Raw genomic sequence first — 24,066 nt, 5'->3', positions numbered from 1 at the left:
CGCAGATCGCCGGGGTAAATGGCGTGTCTGCCATTTTCCCGGTGATTTCCTCACAGCGCATGCTCAAAACGCAGGAAAAATGGCCGCGGTGGCCATTTTCCGGCGTTTTGAGCAGTGCTGAGAGACCCGACGTGGGACCTTGGAGAGGTAAGTTTTAGATAATATGGGTGCAGGTTGTGCGGTGAGGCCCCCCCTGGACCCGGGGGTCCGTGTGCACCGCACACCATGCACCCATTATAGATACGCCTGTCAGTTTTACTTGTGAGGTCGAGACACCCTACAGCCTCATTCACCTTTGTGTTACACCCTAAGGGTGATGAATTTGCACCAGTGTGGTTCCCAGTCTCCTACATCAACCAATAGTTAGAAATAAAAATTACTAAAATGACTAAAAACAGGAAGTGGAGCTGCTCTGAAACAATTTCCTGGCTGCCCCCTGTTTCTGTAATACAGATCCAGGAAAAGGTTTATCGCTCACCATTCTAAAATGGCTGCCGAGCTGGAGGGAGTGAGAAGACCAATAGGAAAGCTGGAGTCTAGCGCTTGTGGCTTGGTAATGTTCCGCGCACTCACACCCATGCCAAAAAGTCAGTGCCGTACAAAGCTAAAATATTTAATTATGTATAGTCTCACTTTCTATAGGAAATGTTATCAACAATAATTAACAACAGAAATGTGCTTCTCCTTTGGTGTTCTCTACACCGTTCTGTGACTTGTGGTTCAGGCAATTACCGAGATACAATAAAACGATGGCTAGCTATGAACTTGCACGCCTGAAAGTTAGATCACATTTTGTATGACAAACAGACAACCCTACTCATTATCTCTGTATACGGACGGCCTCTCACAAACATTTTATAGATGAATGCAATAAACCAATAAAAAAAAAAGCTTTGTTTCCAAAACATAAAACATGTAAAGGAATGTATTGTATGTCATGAGCAAACAATGTAATAACATTAAGGGGTCGATTCAATTATGTGTGAACAGGGCAAAGGCCCATTGCAATGGCACCTCATCTCGCCCCCATCTCACTGCGCCAAAATCAGAGACTACGGGACTACAGTAAGTGATGCATATAGTCTGTCGAAGCTGGATAATTGGCTGATACAAGACCAGTTTAAAATTGTATCGCAGCGATGCCATCTTGCGACTGGCCGCAAGATGCCATTTTAGAAAATGAGATCGCAAGACGCCATTTTGCGAATGGCCACCTAAGCGCAATTTTAGATAAACTTACACTTTAGTACATGTGGCGATATTACTATTAGCAACATGCGATTGCATCTTTCACCATTTCTCATACAGACATTAATACGCACAATTGCGCTGTTAACTAGTCGCATATTAGAGAATGCATAAGACTGTATGAAATCGCTGTTTTATTATTATTAGCTTTATGCGCACGCATCTGCCCCAAGTTAACTAGCGTCCTTATATCAAACCCCGCATACTCACACATTACATATTCACACATAAGGTTTAATAGGCTTTAAAGTATAAGATTTAAGTTGGTTCAGTTAGTATAAATGCTATGAAATAAAGATATTTGATAACTAGGGTTTTATACATGCTAAGAAAGCCGTGTTTGGTTTCGTACTGATGCGTACTCTTTCAACAGAATTCCGGTATCATCGGTGTGGAGATCGCATCATGCATTCTCAACTTATGGACCGCAGAGACTTCAAGCAACAAAATGTATAACTGTTAGGATTTTGCATGGGGGTGGGAGGGCAGAGACCTCCAGTTGTTAGAGGCTGGGTGAGTCTATTTGAACCAGCCTGTTAAACTCTCTGTAACAGATGCTTCCTCCCTGGGAACCAATGACATCAGCAACAAACTTCTCTATTGTGCTGTCTATTCTGGGGGGGGTATAAATATGTGTGCTCAAACACTGGGATTTTAGTCTGCTTGCTGAATGCTGAATGACGACGGGGTTTCTTGCTGATGCCTATCATCTGGTCCGGAAGCGGATGTATGTTTACTATACTTGGGGTCTGTATAATTCCTTTGCGTCTAATTGTCTCTGGATCAATAGCGTGTGACTGTACTTTTTACTTGAATAATACTTTGTGCTTCGGAACCACACGTTCCAAGTCTGGAGTCTTTTATTTACTGTCTGACTGCATACGCAAATTAGCGTCATCCTTAGAGGTTTATAGGTAGGATTTTAGAAGGTACAGGCAGGCGTATATAGAGTTTAAATTTCAATATCGTTAAGTCGCACCTACTCCCAGAGTCCAACTTGATTGAATGGATTAAAGTATCAATATTCTACTGTAATGTAGGCGAATTATAAAGCAGAAAACTGGCGACTACATACAATGGGTTGGGTACGGGATGCCAGCATCCCGACAGGGTTAGGATAGTGACACCTGTCGGTCATGTTTCCTAACTCTCCTCCCCTCTCCCTACCCCTAACAATCCCTCCCAACTGCCTAAACCTAACCTCCCCCTCAGTACCTAAACCTAACCCTCCCCTCCCTAGTGCCTATCCCCAAACCCATAACTCTAACCCCAGTACTTACCTTCAGGGCATTGTCACCGGGATTCAGACAGGTGTCGGGATTCCGGGGCCAGGATCCCCATACAATATATAGTGCATATAACATGCACAATTCTTCCTAACACTACCGGACAACATACATAAAGGGCAGCAAGTTAATGGCCATAAGAGGCTATTTACACTTTACTTTTTAGAGATCTGATGCCTAATATGAATTATAGGGGCCACTCCCCTAATATGCAATGCCCATGTACTCTTGGGGGTCACTGATTAAATGGATGACTCTCTTCTATCTGAGACCTTACACAGCTTCTGGTTTAAAGCTCTATGGTCACATGGCAACAGATGAGACCAAACAGCTTTGCTGCAGCCTGCCCAGGAAACAAGCTCTCCTTGTGATATCATCTGGTACCCTACAAGGGGTGATAAAGGGGGCTGGTGGATTACTCTTTTTTTTGTGTAATCTGTTTTTATTTAAATCAAAGTAGCATAGCACATATTTGGCCCACAACAGCCTACATAGACACAAAATGAGTACGAATAACAAAATAAATTCAATGACTAAACATACTCACAAGATACATGAAAAAAAAATCCCAAATAGACTAATATTTAGTCGTAGTTTCAAACATTGCTAAATAAAATAAAAACAAACATAACTAATAAAATAAAATATATGAAAATAAAAAAAATAAAATAAATTATAATAGATAAATGATAAAAATCTAGTAGTAGAAAAAAAAAATATATAATTGAAGAAAAAGAAAGTATATATAGGGAAAGAAAAGCAGATTACTCTTTTATGCAAAAAAACAAAACAAAAAACAAAACAGGAATAAGTCTATGATGTGGTTGTACTTTTTGGCATGTGTCATGTATGATAGAGGTGCAAGGCTTCATGCTTGCTGTCTATTTACCTCTCCTTGTGTCCTACACTATGTATAAAGGTGAGCATTCAGAATCTATCTTGCTAAGTTGTAGTGCCCCGTACAATGTGCTGCTTTTCCTTCTCCTTCCAGCTTCCTGCACAGGTGCTGGCTTTAAGATGACGAAACGTTTTCCTGCACATTTTTCACCATCATTAGACAATGCACGGGACGTTCTGTGGTGGAGAGGACGGACAGGCCACTACACATCGGCTTTTCTGGCTTCCTCTGCAGGTGGCTCCATAAATGCTGGTTTTAGATGCCCAGAGACACAGAGAATGTGGGGTGTTCATTATTTTCAGCTCACTGAGAGGAGGCTGGGAGCTGCTGCTGGATCACTATTGGTGACTGACAACAGCCAAATGTGAAGGCAGATCTGCCAACAGGCTGATCCCTGCGATAATGGTACTGTTGGACCTGGCTCTTGTGCCCAAAAAATGAACTTTAGGTCTTCAGAGAGTAAGGGGTAGGGGAGCTGCCCCAATTATTTTTGGAACACATGGGAAGGAATTTTTGAAGTGTGAATCATCCAGGGCGCAGTGCAAAAATCAGCTTTGGGCCCACCATGTGCCTTGATTTGCACGTCAAGGCATAAAGGTTTACGCCATAAGACAGCAGTATAGCAGAGCCTTGCACAGTAAGTCTATTTTTACGGGTGTATGGCCATGTCCACACTGCTAAGAGATTTCAGTTTTGAAGTCGCTGTACGCTGGAAGCCTTTGGGTCTCACGCTGCACCGTTTGCTGCCTCCATTTTACACGTCAGTAGAGAAGAACGTCTTACGCAGTCCAAGAAATATAATAAAAAGTTTCAGATACAGAACCTCCACATGGGATAAACACGGTCCCACTATTCCCTCACTCTCATAACTAATGTAGGCATTAATTATGCTTAACAGAGCAGTATGTAGGATGGAAACAGAAAAGCTGATAGTATTGAAAGGAATGCGCTTAAATTGAAGTTTGCAGACCAGGCTGCAGAGATGTCTCCCTAAAGCACTGGTGCCAAGCTGAGGTGCTTAGCTGTAGGTATCAGGTGCACTTTGTACATTACCTTCCCGGTCTCTCTGGCTTCTCTGCCTTTAGGCAAAGAACAAGAGTAGTTGTGTCCAAGGAGGGTAGAGCCTGGCCCTCCCATAAAGGACTACCTTGGGTCATCTGGCCAGAAGACCAACAGCACAAAAGCTTGGGATGACGTGCCCCCAAACTAGTGACCGGCCTGAAAATCACTGGGGGAGTTGTCAACCCAAGGTGCTAGAGTATGGCTCGCAAGTCATACTATTTTGTTTGCATATTGCTTCCTTTGCTCTGACCTGTTGGCTGTGCGGGACAATTTATATATTACCAGTTGAAATGTTGGAGCTGGTTCTTTCCAGGCACCAATTTATTCATTTTTCATCACTGTACGTCACTGCGCAATTTTTGTGTGTGTAATTTCAGGGATTGTGAGGTGTGGTTGCTCTTATAGGTTCTAATGCACAAGATTTGGGGGAAGGGGAAGGAGGCGGGTGGTAGTAGCCTAAAGGTTCACAACCCGATGAAATTCCATGGTCCTTGCGGCACTAAGGGGTGTCTGAAGACCCTTGCACACTAAGGAACCTTTTGGTTCTGGGTGTCAAGGATAAAGGAGCACTTTGTCTTTTGAGGAGGGTCTGGAGGGTATCCGGAAGGAAGATAGACAGTCAATAGGTCGACACTAGATGGTCAACAGGCAATATGTCGACATGGTCAAAAAATGTCAACATGGACAAAAGGTTGACAGATGAGAAGGTTGACAGGGTTAAAGGGTAGACAGGTTCAAATGGTTGACACACAAATTGTCGACATGTTTTCAACATTTTTAAGATTAGGGATAGGCTGCCGGAGGGTACGGTTAGGGTGAGGCACTAAGGGCAGGGTTAGGCACCAGGGGGAGGGTCAGGGTTATGCACTAGGGGGAATGTTAGGGTTAGGTTTAGGCACCAAGTTTAAGGTTAGGTACTAAGGAAAGGCTTAGGATTAAATAAAAAAAATATATATATGTGTCAACCATTAGTGTGTCAACAATTTCAAACTGTCCACCTTTTAGCCATCTGCACTGTCGACCATTTGTCAGTTGACCGCTTGCATGCTGACCATCTGGTGACTTATGATCTATAACACACCTGGCCTGGAGTACCGCAACCCTTGAGCATTTGGGTGACTGAGAGCCCCATCCTGGGTTTTTAACAAGAAAACAATAATTACCTTCACTGTTTGTGGTCAGAATGAAAGGCAAAAGAAAAACAACTATAACCTATAGTATATAGAGACTCTTATTACACCATACCTGCTAAAAAAAATTAATTACATCTGCACAAAATGAACTCTTTTCCAAACTCTTCATGATTGCTTCAATTCTAGAAGAACACTGACCTCATACTCATGTGAAAGAACAGATGGTGGATTGGGAAGAGGGGGAGGGTACGATAAAATCAGAGAATGCAGGAAAAAGATCTGGACGGATGTCAATTTTGGTGGTGACATGGGTGGAAATGTGGATGGCTGGAATGACAGAAGAATCGGGTAGGGGAATAATGTGATGGGGGCAATGAGGTGACTGGGTTGAAGTAAGTTAAAACAGTTTTGTGTAGTGGGAAACAGGGCAGAGCAGAGACTGCACCCAAAGTGGGGAAAGTCAGCATTGGAGTGAAATTCACTCCAGCACCGCTATGTACAGTAGGACTTTTGAAAATAATCATTCTGGTTGGGGGTCTATGGTTGTAGTTTAGATAACTATTGAAGATGCTGCAAGTAGCACCTGAGGCTGTTGAGTGCTTCACCTGTGAAGGCAAATGAGGAAACTATAGACGACTTCTGGTAAAGTCAATGAAGAGACCTCCGAGTATCCCTGGTTTGGCAAACGAAGAGACCTCAGAAGATCCCTGGTTTGGCAAATAAAGAGACATCCGAGTATCCCTGGTATGGCAAATGAAGAAACCTCTGAAGATCCCTGGTGTGGCAAAATGAAGAGACATACGAGTATCCCTGGTTTGGCAAATGAGAGACCTCAGAGTATCCCTGATTTGGCAAATGAAGAGACTACAGAGTATCCCTGGTATGGCAAATGAAGAGGACCTCCGAGTATCCCTGGTAGGGCAAATGAAGAGACCTCCGAGTATCCCTGGTTTGGCAAATTAAGAGACCTCAGAGTATAAATATGGTTAATAGCTTAATTATTTATATAATAATATTGGTCACGGTAAAACAGTGTTGCTTTCTAAATCTAACCATTATTAAAAATACAAAAAGAAAAATAAGATTGGGGTAAGTGATTTTGGCTGCCTGGTTCCAGGATTGAAGTCAAAACACAAGGGGAAATGTAATAGTCTGTGGTCATCGGCGAGATCCCGGCAAGTGTGCCCGATGTTTTAAAGTAGCAATCATTCAAAAGGCAAAATCAACCTTGTTTTGTCTTTTAAATGATTTTGCAGGCTATAATATTTACCCCATAAGGTCTATAGTATCAACTTAAATAAAACATTGTATTATAAAAGTCTGATGCACAAATTGGCTTTAAAGGATATAGAAAGGTTATGTTGTGATCTAACCGGTATGTAGTTAGGAAGCCGACAGTCGAAAAGTCGACCGCCGGCTTCCTGACTGTCATACCCCGACAAGGGACTAATGATAGGCGTCGAAATCCCGACGCCTATCATTATTCCTACATCGGGATCCCGACGCCCGGCATACCGAACGGGAGGGTTAAGGTCATTCTAGGGAAAGGGGGGGTGGGTTAGGATTAAGCCGCCCCGGGGGGAGGTTAGTGTTAGGCACCCCCCGGGATGGTTAGGTTTAGGGTGCGGGGAGAGGGGGTTAGGTTTAGGCACTTACAGGGGGAGGTTAGGGTTATCCACCCCTAAAGGAGGGTTAGGGTTAGGAGAGGGTTAGGGAGAGCAGAAATACTTACCCTGTTGGGATCTTCTAGTGCCGGTCTTCCGGCGTCAGGACTTAGGTCTGGCGGTAACTCATACCGATTCCATCTAACCAATCACTCTTTCTTGATGTGTAACTTTTTACCATTTAAAAACTGGGTTTTGGATGGCTAAAACGTTTTAAACTGTACTGCCCACCAGTCAGGGTAACAGGCAGGATATATAGAGGTACAATATTGAAGTAGAGCAGTAGTCCCTTGCTGTCCTAATTGTACCCTGACCAAAGAGTTATTTTCCATTCTCCATGAACATATGGATTTTGGCTTTGACCTATCATTAGAGAGAGCTAAGGGAGAGGCTCAGAACACAGTCGGAAGGTTAATATTTGGGAGGGGAACATGAACCAGCAGCCCATAAAAGCAGTTGTGATAAACAAGCCATTCGTGGCCTCGGACAGGCAAACCCTTCTGTCATGCCGCCAAGAACAGGTTGTTTTGGGTGTCAGGTATAATCATAAACAAGTTTTCCAGGTCTTGGGACAAGTTACAGCAGGAAGGAAAAAAAAATGACAACAACAAACCTATAGAGGAATCTCTAGAAGAGAATGAGCGGAGGCAGCCTCCACAGCCGGGGCAGTGACAGCGCTGGACTCAGGTCATAACGTTCATCAAGAAGTATATATACATATATTTTGTATAGGCTGAAATTTTCAGTGAGGTTTTATAAAATACAGTATTGGAATACGACATGTCATTATCACCAATGGTGCATGTTCTACAGATCTCCTAGTCGGTCCTTGTCCTGCATTGTTTTGTACTGAAAAGGCACACATCCGCTAAAAGACCGCAAAACGACTGCACGGTTACAACATTGTAATCGTGCAGTCGTTTGTCAGTCTGTGCTGTGCCTACACTGAACGTTCAGTCGTTCAGTGTAGGCACATCAATCATCCACTACCATGCTCAACCTGACGTTATCTTCAGGTTGTACGGCATTTTCGTGCGATGATTGATGTCGGAAACGACCAGCTGGAGCGCGCATCGCTGGTCGTTTCCGACATAAGAGTGCACAATTTGTGCACGATTACCGAGCGATTGCACGATTACGATATCGTAATTGTGAAATCGCTCAGTATTATCGCTAAGTGGATGTGTGCCTTTAGTCGATGTTTTCTTGTTCACTCATTTGTTTTTGTACTTTGTAAGGCGCCGCGGAAGCCTTGTGGCGCCATATAAATAAAGGATAATAATATTAATGGTGCACAGTTGTATTCATTTCTGGCTGACACATTTTAAAAGATCCACAGGTGGAGCTATTTAAATTGTGATACTGAGAAGATCTGTTAAACATGCACTGTTAAGCTGGCCACACATCTAAAGATTATCTGTCCAACAGGCCAAATAGTTTATTGGTTGGAATGAAAATCTGGTAACGTATGGGAGTAACTGATGATCAGCAATTTGCTCCTTAATGCCAGAAAACAGATGAAAATGGTCGTCAGACAAGTTTGTTATATGTTTGATCTAAACAATTTGTTGAAACAACAGTTTTTGTCCATTTTCCGGCGTTTGGGAGCAAATTGCTGATTGTCATTTGCTTTCATACCTTACCAGATTTTCATTCCAACCAATCAACTAGATAGCTGGTTGGATGTAAGTTGGTCTAGTGTGTGGCCAGCTTTAGGGGGGACTGGATTTGGAAAACTCAGTTCCATTGGGTCTATTCATAATTCCTTATTGCAGGTGAAAAGATTATTTTTTTACCTACTTTATTTTTTTTTTTTTAGGAATGATGTAAATGACCCATTCATTATAAAGGTAAATGCAGGAGGTTATCCTGGATCTCTACGGTTTACCTTGCAGGCCCGATGTGGAATGCCGTCCCTATGCACTAGTATGGAGACCTACATCAATCAAACTCCGACAAATGAAAGTTTTAACTGTGGGAACTGTCGTCATCCTTAGATGACTTTAGTTTCCAGAACCCCGCTCCTTCCCGAGAGGTTTCGTAGAGGGATACCTCTGCCTCCTCTGACCCTGCGCCCCCTCCGGCAGTATGCAGGTGTGAACTCCTTTCACGAATTACCAATAACGCTGCCAGGTGAAACCCAACAGTGTAAACTTTCACCGTTAGTAATTAGCAGCGAGTGTTTTAGTGGTAGGACCAGCGGAGACACCGAAGTACTGTGGAATTGCTTCAAAAGTTTGGTATCTACCTCTGCATTCGCGTCGAGTTGTACAACAAAGTAACGGGGGGCTGATGGGGCTGGATGCTGAATAGGACCCTACAGTATATTTTAGCCTAAAACATGAATAGCATATACCAATATATACATGATTAGTAAGGCTGAAAGATGTAACATGTTGATCCAGTTAAAGGCGGACAAACCCCCCACACCAATAAGATTGCCATTTTAACCAAACGGGCCAAAAAATTCCTTCCTGACCCCAAGAAATGGCAATTGGATAAATTATCTGGACCAATCACCCCAGAGTCTCCCTAATAAATAAAGATGATACCACTTCTTGTAGGAAAGGCTCCAATCCATTTTTACATTCGTTAGTGAGTTTTTGGTCACCAACCCCAGTAAGGAATTTTGCAGCTTAACCACAGTTACCGTCAAGAACCCCTCCCCCAGCTCATGGTGAAATAATCTTACTTACATCCACCAATGACCCCTGATTCTCTGCACGATGCTAGATATAAAAAGTAACAAATATTTGTATTAATCTAGGATTAATATTTACATATTAATTAGGTCACATCTAAGACGCCTTTTTCTCCAACATAATCAATTCTAGTTCTTCTGATGTTTCTTTGCAAATGTAATGTTTATTAATGAAGTAGCCAGTGACAGAACCCTCTGCCATGCCCTTCTTAAAGCAAAAACTGTACCTTTTATTAATATTATTCTAACCGGTGACTTATACGGGCAAAATGCTATTTGCATTACAGATTTTAGGCGCCTTTACAGTGCTTCCTGCCAACTAGAACTACTAAATCCTTTTTCATTACCACTTTCAATATTTGTGTTACACTTAATAAGTAATTAACCACAGAGCCTGATTTAGAGTTGCACGCTATGCCGATGTTTACGGAGTTGAGCGATTATCAGCAAACCGCACATGTGTCTAAGCCCCACTGCGCATGCGTCAAGTTACATTACCGTAGTCGTTCACAGCAACTTTTTACTTGCGGTGTGACTGACAATCAGGGAGTATTTGGGGGAGGTAACGGGGAGTGGCAGCAAAAAAACGCAGAACAACCATTTTGATGGCTTGTCACTCATGCATCTGCAATCCCATATGCAAGATATATGGCTCCGGCATTTCAGTTCCCGCAGCCATTCTAGGCTCAATCAGTAAAACCATTATTGCACATGAATATATTTAAAAGTATATTGAAACAGGGTCTATGATCTGGAATGCGCTTGGCGTTGTCGGCAGGAATACTGAGCACCTTACGGTTATCTCCTTGTTACTCCTGCACCATCCACACTCATTTTCTCCTGGCACTTCTACATAGAAAAAGCTTCCATAAAATAAAACTGGGGCTTAGTAAATGTAACATTTCTCTAGTCTACGTGCGACGCTCACATCTAAAAACTTTACTGGCAACATCGGGAACTCAAAGCGGGGGCGACCGTGCACACACAGCCAGTATTAGTGTCATGTAAATAAGAGGATGATGGGTGAAAGCTATCAGTGTAACAACTTTAAAAAAAGCAACAATGTATAATTAACGCAATGATCCTATTCTCCTGTGTGTCTTGGAAGTGAAAGCAATACCCCATTAAGATGCTGCTACAAAACACTGCTTCCAAAATAGATCTGTCGGAATGCACTGTAATTATAAGGAACTAGGAAAACTAGACAGAACTTGCATGTACTTTTGGGTGAAGTTTACAGTTCTACATTTGCTTACAGCAATGCAGGACTATAAAACCCTGAATCCAAACAGTAGCTGAAATCTTTCTAGACCACTGTGTGTGCGGAAACCGGTTCCTGGATCACCCCCCATCAATCACAAAACTTTTCAGGACAACCCTCCCCCAGCGAAGCGTTAAGTTATCATTGAAGTCACTAATGCCTCTAATGGTCAGTCATCAAAAAGAAACATTTTCCAAATACACTTTGGTACAAACTACAGAGCGTGTGTGTGTGTTTTAATTTAAATTGTATTCTCTTATATAAGTCAATACCCTGTTTTGCAGGGCAGCAGTATGTTATCCTGCATTGTGACAGGTAACTGCACACGTCGGCCCCCCAGGAATTTTAGTAAGGACAGATAAATCAGATAAGGCTGTGACTTATACTTTGCACTGTGAAGCTGTTGCCTGCCGTTTGCGTGTGGGCAGGGGAAGAGGAAGGCCACAAATCAGGGATAATTACTGTTTTACTCCAAGTCACCTGATACTTGTAAATGGAGCCGGGTGGGAGCAGGCTAGGTGTGGTTTGTTTGAAAACATGTAACTCACATGATGCCGTAATTCAGTGCCTCCTACTCAGGTGACGCCTGTCAGTATGGAAGCTGGTCTGTGAGTGACAGCATCAGAAAGTAACCTCACCATGATGTAATGACGATCACATAGGCACTAATGATGAGGACACTAATGCTATCGTAGCTGTCATTTTGTATGCAGCCGCCGTGCGAAAATCCGCAAGTGCTACAGCTGCCTGGAAATGTATTGAAGCGCCCACAGCGTACAAACACGCAGGAGTGATCGCAGAGCCTTCGATAATCGACCATCCGAGTAACCCAATGGTGGTGCAGAATGGCCGCAGTAATCGAGACATTTGCACCATATTTTATGCGTGGTGGATCGCAGATGTAGAAAGATACGATATTCTATCTAATTGCATTGCGTACTCTGGGCCTGATTCAGACCCGTTCGCACGCAGCCGTCAGCAGCCAAAGTATGCAAATCCCGCCATCGCACGGCAAGGCATTAGCACGCCCACCAGCCTGGCACAAGACGCCCACTTTCCCTTAGTAACACACGTCATCTCCAGGAAGTGTATGAAACAATCGGTAACATCGGACCCATACGCAGCACTTGTGGCTGACCGTACCCTACCGCAAGCACTGCGAGTGCTGCTGTGTGTTATTCAGCCATGTGACATGTACGCTGACGATGCGTTTTAATTATGCACGCCCCTGAAATGACGTTCAGACGCAAAGACACGCCTGCGTTCGCACCACCACACCCCCGTTACCATCGACCACCCCTTGTCACCACCCACAAACAGCATGACCTGTCACTCATGCTTGCGGAGCGTCTTTGTACAGGGTACAATCGCCTCGCGATCACAAGAACTGGTTTGCGCACGCGCACTGCTTCATTCGCATGCGCAAATTGCAAACATCGGCAGGCTACGTGCGAACGCAGCCTAGCGAGCGGGTCTGAATCAGGCCCTCAGTGCTTATTTCTTTAATGTGCGACAGTCTACATTGTTTTACAATGTCAGTGTGAACCAGCTGTCATGTCGTCTCACCTTGGGAGAAAACTTTCTAGTGTATTATTATATTGGTTTTAATTCACTGACATAATCTCTTTTATATTATATTATATAAGCACTCCGGAGAGTTTATTTGATCTACTGTGAGAAAATAAATGCTTATATCCTTTGACGTTTCGTGTATTATTATGTCAGAGCGCCACAGCGCATATATATTGCTTACTTGCAGGCAGACGCACGCCCTGAAAACGGTCACGAAGCGCCCGCGCTTTTGCCGTCACTCCCTGTTACCTGCCACAAAATGGCCCCTGTCTGTCGATCACTTTCGAATAAATCCTCGCTACAACCGTAGACGCATTTGGTCGCAATTCAATTGGTGTGCGTTTTGCGGCTAAGATGCATGCGCAGTCCACCGATAATCGCTGAACTGCGCGAACACTGAAATAGCGTCCACATCTGAATCAGCGGTGCTGCTGAGGTTTCTTATTGTGGTCTGTGAGGAGCTTGTTGTTGGCTTCTCCAGGTAATGACTCTTGGGGCCATATTCAATATGGGGTGAAAAGTCCGTTATCGGCGATAATTTTTTCGCCGATGACGTCATTTTTACCAGTTTCACTTATCCCCACATTCAATTACAAAGACTTTTTGCAGGTGCGAAAAGTCTTTGCAAAAAAACGGGGATAAGTTTTCACCATTGTTTAGGTGGCGAAAAAAAGTGCAGATTTGGGGTTTTGGGGTACAGACTTTAAAAAAGTAGCCTGCACCCCTTGGAATGTCTCCCAAAGGTTTTCTGTGTTAAATTTTAAAAAAAGGTACTTTTTATTTTGGGAATGATTAAAAAAAAATGGGTGACAAACTTCTAAACTAGCGAAATTGATTCCTGAGGGGTCCCCAGGTATGCGGCAGGTGTTTTCTAGAATGCGGGTGGTAGCGGCAGGTGGATTTTTGAAGAATTTTCAAAAATCACTTTAGGGACTTAAAAAATATGCTAGCACCCACTAGCACCCATTTTCATGTACCCCAAATTTGATGGACATAGTTATTTTTAGAAAAAAAAAAAAAAAAGCAAAGTGCTATTCTTCATCACCTTCTTCACTGGCGCATTTATGCACCTGCCGCAGCTATTTAAAAACCCTGACTATCTTCAGCTGGCCAAATCGGGGGTACCCAAAGGGATCCCCCATGTCAGAACATCTTTTGGGGGGTGACAGCATGATTTCCCCAAAAATGGACAGCACTTTTCGATACTTACCTTTTCGCCGGGTCCCGTTTTCACCGGATCCTAATTGAATACAGGGATAAGCGTGCACGCGCCTGATACTTTATCCCTGCTAAAAACGGCGATGATGGCGAGAAGTCCAACCTCAGACTTTTCGCCTCAAATTGAATATGGCCCTTGGCCTGTTAGTGCTGCCATTGGGCTTTATTTTATGTGTCTGTTATAACACTGTGGACCGATTCATTGCTCGCTAGACAACCACTCAGGCTAGTTTGTATACTTTAATGACAGCATAGTGCTGTGCGCCTAGATGAGCTTTATGTTGTCGCTACCAGTGGACATAAAAAATTCCCAAATCACAGTAATCAGTCATCTTCTACCACACCAGGCACATTCACCACTCTAGGCTTCTACCACACAAGGCACATTCACTACTCCAGGCTTCTACCACACCAGGCACATTCACCACTCCAGGCTTCTACCACACCAGGCACATTCACCACTCCAGGCTTCTACCACACCAGGCACATTCACCACACCAAGGCACATTCACCACTCCAGGCTTCTACCACACCAGGCACATTCACTACTCCATGTTTCTACCAAACCAGGCACATTCACCACTCCAGGCTTCTACCACACCAGGCACATTCACCACACCAGGCTTCTACCACACCAACACTGTGGACCGATTCATTGCTCGCTAGACAACCACTCAGGCTAGTTTGTATACTTTAATGACAGCATAGTACTGTGTGCCTAGATGAGCTTTATGTTGTCGCTACCAGTGGACATAAAAAATTCCCAAATCACAATAATCAGTCATCTTCTACCACACCAAGGCACATTCACCACTCTAGGCTTCTACCACACCAGGCACATTCACCACACCAGGCTTCTACCACACCAGGCACATTCACTACTCCAGGCTTCTACCACACCAGGCACATTCACCACACCAGGCACATTCACCACACCAGGCTTCTACCACACCAGGCACATTCACCACTCCAGGCTTCTACCACACCAGGCACATTCACCACACCAGGCTTCTACCACACCAGGCACATTCACCACTCCAGGCTTCTACCACACCAGGCTTCTACCACTCCAGGCACATTCACCACACCAGGCACATTCACCACACCAGGCACATTCACCACACCAGGCTTCTACCACACTAGGCACATTGACCACACCAGGCTTCTACCACACCAGGCACATTGACCACACCAGGCTTCTACCACACCAGGCACATTCACCACTCCAGGCTTCTACCACACCAGGCACATTCACCACTCCAGGCACATTCACCACACCAGGCTTCTACCACACCAGGCACATTCACCACTCCAGGCTTCTACCATACCAGGCACATTCACCACTCCAAGCTTCTACCACACCAGGCACATTCACCATTCCAGGCTTCTACCACACCAGGCACATTCACCACTCCAGGCTTCTACCACTCCAGGCACATTCACCACACCAGGCTTCTACCACACCAGGCACATTCACCACTCCAGGCACATTCACCACTCCAGGCACATTCACCACTCCAGGCACATTCACCACTCCAGGCTTCTGCCACACCAGACACAATCACTACTCCAGGCTTCTACCACTCCAGGCTTCTACCACACCAGGCACATTCACCACTCAAAGCGGACACAGGGCAAAGCGGACACAGGTGTTGCTATGGGCAACTTCTCCACTTTTAAGAAGGCTTAATACATACTTCCTATGTTTCCCACCACACAGGACACCTGCCTGGTTATCAGACCTGCGTGTGCAGAGACTCCTGTCTGACCCACAGGACCACGAGATATTAGAGCTAAAAAAGGGTAGAAGCAGAGCTGGCCCTAGCCAAATTAGTGCCCTAGGCAAGATTTGGGGGGGCGGTGTGTGCCACCCCCAACCCGTGGAACTCTGAAAATGGGTGTGGCTTCACAGAAGGGGTGTGGTTTCACTGTGCTGTGCTTCCAGCACAGATCACAGCACAGCAACCCTCTCCCAGCACAGCACCCCTCACCCACCACAACACCCCTCACCCCTCTCCCAGCACAGCTCACAGCACTCATCACCCAATACAGCACATCACCCGTCACTACTCTTCCAGCACAGATCACAAAACCCATCACTCCGGCCCTCGCCCAGGGCAGCATTGTGTCGGCACCCCTCACCTGACCTCACCTGCTCTAGGCAGGATTGGATGCCCCTAGGCATTCAAAATGCCCTAGTCGTTTGCTTAGTTTGCCTATGCCTAGGGCGGCTCTGGGTAGAAGAACCATACACACTGCAACCCGTCCATTCAGGCAACTGCAGTTGGTGGTGGGGAGGGGCGGATTTAGAGTTGGGAGGGGCGTGTCCTAACTCTGGCTACATGCAGAGGCAGCCAGTATATACCCTGCATGCAGACATAATAAATATATGTGCAACCCTTGCATTACAGCATGCTTTACAAAGATACAAAGTTACTTACTTTCTTTACTCCCAACACTGAATCAGCCCCTTTATGTCTAATTTTTGAATTGTAAACAATACACAGATAATAGCCCGAGACAGACAACACTATGCATCAGGTTACTCAGCAACTAGCGCCAATAAGATGAAGACATAATAAATACGGACAGACACATTTACTCACTTTCTCTTCTTTTTTTAGACAAACTAAACGAGACTTCAGCAACCTGCGGCTCAGCCTCTACCCTGTAGGGCATGCTGGGACTTGTTATTCAACAGCAGCTGGAGAAACACAGGTTGCTTAGCTCCGAGAGAGACAGAGGGTGGGCATAGCCAAAGCAGCTTCAGTTACTGCATATCTCATGCACTTGGGGACTAATATATATTATTAATGCTATAGAATAGGGTCCAGCTAACTGATTCTGTGCCAATAGCTATCTACTGTATAATCAATGCTGCTGTATACGCCATATACCTGTCCTTACATCTCTTCTTTAGTAACGGAGCTGACTGAAGCAGACCACAGAGTTCCGGTAATATGGCCCTGGGGCATCACAGCTGTGCACGCTATAGTGCAGCCCTCCTCCAGAGAGCAAGCTCCGCAGGCAAGGTCCCTGCTTTTAAGGCTGCATCCATGCACAGAGACACTGCAGGACCATATACTCCCACTGCTGTCTTGAGCTGAGCCTCGATCCACACACCCACGTAAAGCATATTGTCATAGTGAATGGCGTGATTGTGCCAAACGTAACACACGTACAGCTGTCCCAGTCCTTTGCCAGCGAGTTAGCTCAACGTGTAGCTGCTGGCATCTCATTGCTCAATACTGAGTTATTACTGTAACAAAAAGGCAAGTGGGCATTTCCATGGCAGAACATGCCAGGTGCGGAGGTCTCTGCACGCTTGATCTGTGAGAACCGACCTGCGCTTACTCGCCACGCCACTTCTTAATCTGTCAGTGCACTAATACTGTGCAGCTATTCAGTGTTTGGGGCTCCCGTGCAGCAGCTGCTGGTGAGATACACACATGACACATGGGCATCTTAAGACCCGTGGACTTATCCAATCATCGCAGCAACTGTCCTATTAGATGCTCTTGTCTGTGATCTCAGAAGCAGGGAACTATTCCTAAGGTGCCAAAACACAGGGCCGCATTGCCCAACCACCTATCGGTGGCTCAGATTTGGTTGTATGGGTATATACGCATAGGGCAGTAACTAGGGTAGTGCGACCAGTGCCATGGCAGAGGGCAATGCAGGGCAGGGGGCGCTGTTTGGGCCTGTACATTTTCCTGTTTATTATCATTCTCACTTGTAGCTTCCTCTTATTTTATCCACAGCATCTCCTGGCCGCCCCTATCTCTTCCCCATGAGGCCATGGCCCTTTTTCAGGTGCACTATCTTATGTCCCTATTTAAAAAAATGAGGGGGGGCACCAATGCTTTCTCTGGCACAGGGCACCAAAAAGTCTAGTTACGGCTCTGCATACGCATACATGGTTATATGTGTAAATTATCAGGGTGGCATTAGCATTGTTCAATGGTGACCAATATCTGATGATGCCCAAGTAGACACTATGAAGGGTAATCAATTAGATACGAAAAGACAGAAAATTTTCGCCTCATTCACCCGTTTCAGAGGCGAAATCATTCCATGCTCGTCCCCGCTTTTCGCCTAATTCAATTGCAAAACAGGCGAAAACGGAATTAGGCGAATGCGGTACAGGCGAAAAGTACTGAAAGAATTGGGGAAATCAGTCTGTACCCCAGAAAAAGCTACACTAACATAGGAAATCAATATACATGTGTACTAATAGCCCTAATAAAACTATTTGGGCACTTAAGTTGTGTAAATTGCCTGCTATTAGCGTCTTTGTAAAAGTGGTGAAGAATGGCATAAAGCTGTATTTTTTGGTGAAAATAAATAGTGCAGTCAAATTTGGGGTCCTTGAAAATGGGTGATAGCATATTTTTATGTCTCTAAAGTGAACTTTTAAAAAACTTGAAACATCCACCTGCTGCATGCACCTGCAATCCCCAAAACACCTGACCCATCCTTACAGCACCCCAAGAAGCCTATTTCCCTAGATTTTATGCTTGTCCTCCCACTTTTTAAATTTTTACCCCAAAAATGACGTCTTTTTTTTGGGGGTGTTCTTAGGGTTTTTTTTTTTTTCTTTGCACATTTGTCTTTTGGGGGTCTGTCCAAACAGTTCTGAGTCATTTCCCCACGTTTGCACCCCAAAATAAAGATTTTGCACTTCTTTTCACCTGCTATTGATTGGAGAATCTTTTTGGAGAATTCAATAAATCGAGTTTCCGCTTAGGCGAAATTGTTCTGGAATTGAATTTGGCGAAAAAACTTTTAAGCAAAATTTTCGCAAAAAAACAGGCGAAGAAGGCTTTTCACCGCTAATTGAATATGGCCCTATCTGTGGTCTTCTTGGGCACACACAAAGGATGGTCAGGTTACAAGCCATCTCAGACCATATTAAATGAAATCTCTATCCCTTTGTTGTGTTAGTGAGCAGTTCTATGACAGCAATTCCAGCATGGTGCAAGTAATCACCTGAAATGGGCCCAAATGTTGCAGCTCAACGAGTTGAAGGAAAACACGTACCTTGTAAGTGCCATTCGCTGGGTCCGCCAGGGTCCCTGGTGCGTGTAATGCCCCACACTGCTCTGCTCTCTAATCTCACCTGTTTTAATACACTGACCGATGCCCCTTCCCATCAAAATGGGAAGGTCACTACAGGGGGGGCATAGACACTCGGTCGGCTTGTTTGAGGTAAGAAGAGAGAGCTGGGCACTGCGGGACCATTACAGGCATCAGGGACCACAGTATGACATTTTAGTTTGGACGGCCCAATAAGGCTGCAGGTCTGATATGTACGGCATGAGGAACATCTTACTTGGCTCTCTTTGCCATCTCGTTCCCGTCCCAGCGTGGGCTGTATGGGTAGTTCTTCTGGGCCTGTGAGTACAGCTGCCCGCTGTTTGTGAAGTGATAGACGGACTGAAAGGTCAGCATAGGCTGGTCCCGGGGGAAATACAAAGGAAGGTCAACTGCAAGGACAAAGAAAGAATCTGTTACACTATATAATCATGTCTGGCAATGGAAGAACACGTCATCTGTTATCCAGGCTATACAAGATCGGCTTGTCACCCTATGGGCTCCTATAAAGCACCTGTCCCTGTACAGGATTGGTATGAATAGCCGCCGGTTCAAATCCTGAACACTGACCATCCCGACAGGGGTGTTAAGTATACTATCCCTAAACCTCCCCCCCCAACCCTCTCACTCTTTGATGCCTAACCCTAACCTCCCCCAGTGGTGCCAAACACTAACACCCCCCCTTACCGCACCCTAAACCTAACCCTCCAGATGGGGGGATGCCTAACCCCAATGTCCCCCCCTGGGGTGCCTAAACCTAACACCCCCATCCCCGGGGAACCCGCGAAACTTACCGGGGTCCGGACGTTTGTGATGCCGACGCCGGTATCCTGATCTCTTTTGGCATTTTGGCGAGCGGCAGGATTCCTGCGGTATTTCCTTGCCCAGCCTCCCGTCCACTGGCATTTTAACTACCCCCCCTGTACAGAATGTGCCCAACATACTAAAAATTAAATAAGTAGAACTTACTGAATACTGCTAATTAATTGAGCGCAGGTTAAATAAATTATCAGCGCTAAGCTCAGGAGCCAGGAAATATCTCAGGTTCGGCTGACGCTTGTTCCTAAAGAGGATTTTTTCACTATGTAATTTGTTGCATGAAAAACAGGATTTAACAAACAAATCTTTGTTATCTCTGATTAGTATGTCCAGAGTGTCAATAAGTGTGCTTCTGTGATCATTTTATCTATCTATTATTATCTAATTGGAGTCTGATTTAAATTGGGTCATCACGCACGTTTGCGTGATGACCTAATCACGGCGATTATGAGATAGATATCAACACAGTAGGTTGTCGACTTAACTTACGATTGGTAAGTGCATACACACTTAGCAGTCATCTGCCCGATGTGTCGGGCCAGACGTCGCAACTGGAGGGGCATTTAAATTTGCCTGCCCAGTTCACCCGCCACTCACCGCCGGGTCCCTGTAGCATGTGTACGGGTTATCGGTAGGTCGCCCGTACACCCCAGCTGTTGCACAGGTATATCTGCAGATATATCGTCCATCTGTTGAGCTGAAAGTCGATGCGATATATCTGTGAATGCCGTCTTTCACTGACATTTCGAGGGTACCCACCTGCCAACACGCTCGCGATATATATTCAATTGAATGGCCGATATATCGCCCAGTGTGTACTCAGCTTTAGAAAGGATGACATAGATAGTTGCTATGATTTTATCTCTAGCTGTTGGAAGTGAGAAGTTGTACTATGTGAGAGACTTTATACTATATCCAAAGGAAACTACAGGCCCTTCAGCCCTAGGAAACTACAGGCCCTTCAGCCCTAGGAAACTACAGGCCTTTCAGCCCTAGGAAACTACAGGCCCTTCAGCCCTAGGAAACTACAGGCCCTTCAGCCCTAGGAAACTACAGGCCCTTCAGCCCTAGGAAACTACAGGCCCTTCAGCCCTAGGAAACTACAGGCCCTTCAGCCCTAGGAAACTACAGACCCTTCAGCCCTAGGAAATTACAGGCCCTTCAGCCCTAGGAAACTACAGGCCCTTCAGCCCTAGGAAACTACAGGCCCTTCAGCCCTAGGAAACTACAGGCCCTTCAGCCCTAGGAAACTACAGGCCCTTCAGCCCTAGGAAACTACAGGCCCTTCAGCCCTAGGAAACTACAGGCCCTTCAGCCATAGGAAACTACAGGCCGCTCAGCCATAGGAAACTACAGGCCGTTCAGCCATAGGAATGCTTTTGCAGCCTCGATGGACAGGAAAAACGAGAGCCGTTATCATAAACATAATTGTTTGGCACAGTCATGCCTGGAATTCAGACAGAGGGGAAGTCACCTGAAGTTACCCAGTTCTATGAGCTGGAGCTGCATTACACAGATACATACCATACAGAACATCTTATATTAAACTGTTTACAATACCAGCTCTAAGTAGAAAAAACACGTTTAGCTGAGCAGTGAGGGATGGATGGGGTGTTTCCAGGTCACTGCTGGGAAAAGCCGCATTCTAAAACCTCTCAAGGTTAAGAGAGGACAATTACTGAAAGGAAAGAAACACTGTGTTCTTTGGTGGAAGAAAAATACTTTAAAGAAAAGATAACATGGAACTGATTAATTTATATACTATCGTAATCGCCTCCATATTTCCAAACATGAAAACAGTAATCAAATTGAAGTAATTACTTTCGGATGACTGTATACAGAGAGCTCAGTGTTTTGCAGAACCCTTCTCAGTGACTGCAATCAGACAGCACCTGTCACTTACACAGTGGGAGAACACTACCGATTCATTATCAGAGGCTGCCATACAGCAGGTGCCTCATGCCTCAGTGGAAGAACAGATTCCCGGTTTACGCATATAAGACGCATTTGTGGTCCATAAAAAAATGTTGCCTCGTGAATATAGGTCATGAAGTGCCTCAGTGGAGTTCCTAGTAAATAGATAGGCTGCTATCGCATAGGACTGCTGATCAAACCCACAATATAGCAGGATTCTGCTTGCTGGGGACGATGATCGTATATAACCCCATGCAGGCTGTGATAATGCCGATGACCAGGTCATCTCACCTGCATTACACACAACTGACACAATTACTTAGTTGTAGATCGGAATTGTGACCATGGGGAAGTTTTATTTTAGCAGTGACTACACCTTCGGAGGCGATGTGCCATTCGTGTAGGTACTATCCATTGGGTGCTGTTACAATGTCACCTGTATGCCCCATTCCTACAGGTGTAATGTCATCACAAAATAATAAATACTGCTCTACAGTCCTTTATGAGAGTGTAAATTCCCATTCCGTGCCTTGACGTGCATTGGTGTAATCACATTGAGCGACCATTATGGACCATCCAACATGACTTCCACCGGGTGCCAAATGGATGGGGTGTTTTGCTGCTCTTCCTATTTACCGTATTTTACAACTGCGGTCACCCGAGTTGAACTAATTAATTGATGAGAACGTTATTTTAATGAAGGTGACGACAATCATAAATGAAGTGGGGAGTCCTGGAGGAGAACATTTTGTACCTGAAGGAATTGGGTCATGTAGGAGAGACTGCTATTAGTAGGACTGTGCTCCATCATTACAGGATTACGCATTGCTGTCATTTCACGTTCCCCCCCTGCACACAGCATGGGGACCCGGTGATTGTGAGCTCGTCTCCGATGGCGCCATCTTCCTTCGCTCTTCTACACTAGTGTACAAGCGCAACCTGAGGAACGCTGCTAGACCCGAACTTTTAGCAGGGGGTCTTAGGAAATGTCCATATTCAGAAAGTCGACAGTCGGCATGTCAACATATCGTTCTTTACCGTGTTTGAGCCCCATTCGCAGCCTAAACCAAGTACTACAGACATAATGACCATATCGACATTACAGATGTGTCATCATACATCTTACTTCCTTGCGCGTTAAACAGCCCTTCTCATCGTGCCATGCTGTGCTGTGACTTGGTAGCGCTGAGAGTCTATTTGTGCAACCTTTTACGTTCAAATGCGTCTTACTCGCACAGCGATGCGAATAGGACACACAAGCAGCTCCTGCTGATTAAAATGATATGCGGCATGCCCGTACCGCGCCTGCGCTTATAGCTGCATGCGAAATGCTACGTTACAGTGTCAGCGGCTGTGACACTGTAGCGTAGCATTTCGCATGCGGATAGAGCCGCAGTCGCACACAGTATATAGGCATGCCGCATATCATTTTAATCAGCAGGAGCTGCTTGTGCGTCCTACCTCATCCCTTTACAAATAAGACGCATTGGAATGTACAGTAAATGTAATGTTGGCATAATGACTACATCCATTCTAGCATTAGCTTATTGGAGCAGCTGTGCAGACATTACTTTAATGATAAATATATAATATAATAAAGCTCTGCGTTATGCAGCAATAAGGAATGTACATTTTCTAGTCCGTTCCGTGATCATGTTTTAATATCCTTTTGCTTATTAGTTATTTCCCCAAGTTCTAGATCCAATCTCCTCTTCTGTCTTATCCTATCCTTTATTATGTGGGTGCACTTAGCGCTACCTGTATCAGTGGTGGGGAATTGTATACCTGCTGACATGGGACTGGGTGGTAATAGGGACAAAGCTTAATACAGAGGAATGCAGCCTCCCCCACCTCCCAAAATAGACAGCCTTCACATAAAGACACAGGGCCTGATTCAGACCCGCTCGCAAGCACACATTGCTCGCAAGCGGGTCGATGGTACCCCACTGCGCATGCACCGCCTCCGGGTCTCGCTACAAGATGGGGAGGCTATCGATGGTGAGTGACAGCTCGCCCCGTTTTGTAGGGGGGGGGGGGGGGTGGCTGCACAAGCGCAGGCGTCCCATTAGGAACGCCTGGCATTTATGGGCGGCTCTACTGACATCACTAGTGATGTCGGTAGTGGACTTCCTGCTCTGTAATGGACCATACACACGGTCAGATTTGTCAGATCTGTCAGATGAACGATTTCCACGA

At 45.1% G+C, this 24,066-nt stretch overlaps 1 protein-coding gene across 3 annotated transcripts in view; it reads right to left on the bottom strand.

Moving 5' to 3' along the window:
* BABAM2 (BRISC and BRCA1 A complex member 2) overlaps positions 1–24,066 on the bottom strand; it is a 242,828-nt gene that overhangs the window by 9,930 nt on the left and 208,832 nt on the right. For all 3 annotated transcript variants that reach the window (XM_088467937.1, XM_088467938.1, XM_088467939.1), the window contains exon 11: positions 19,376–19,529. In XM_088467937.1, the coding sequence (XP_088324063.1) occupies positions 19,376–19,529 (154 nt within the window). The remainder of the gene's footprint in view (positions 1–19,375; positions 19,530–24,066) is intronic.

Source organism: Taudactylus pleione, unplaced genomic scaffold (genome assembly GCF_031769625.1).
Source record: "Taudactylus pleione unplaced genomic scaffold, aTauple2 ptg000079l, whole genome shotgun sequence".
Taxonomy (NCBI): Eukaryota; Metazoa; Chordata; class Amphibia; order Anura; family Myobatrachidae; genus Taudactylus; species Taudactylus pleione.
This window is presented reverse-complemented; position numbering and strand designations above follow the sequence as displayed.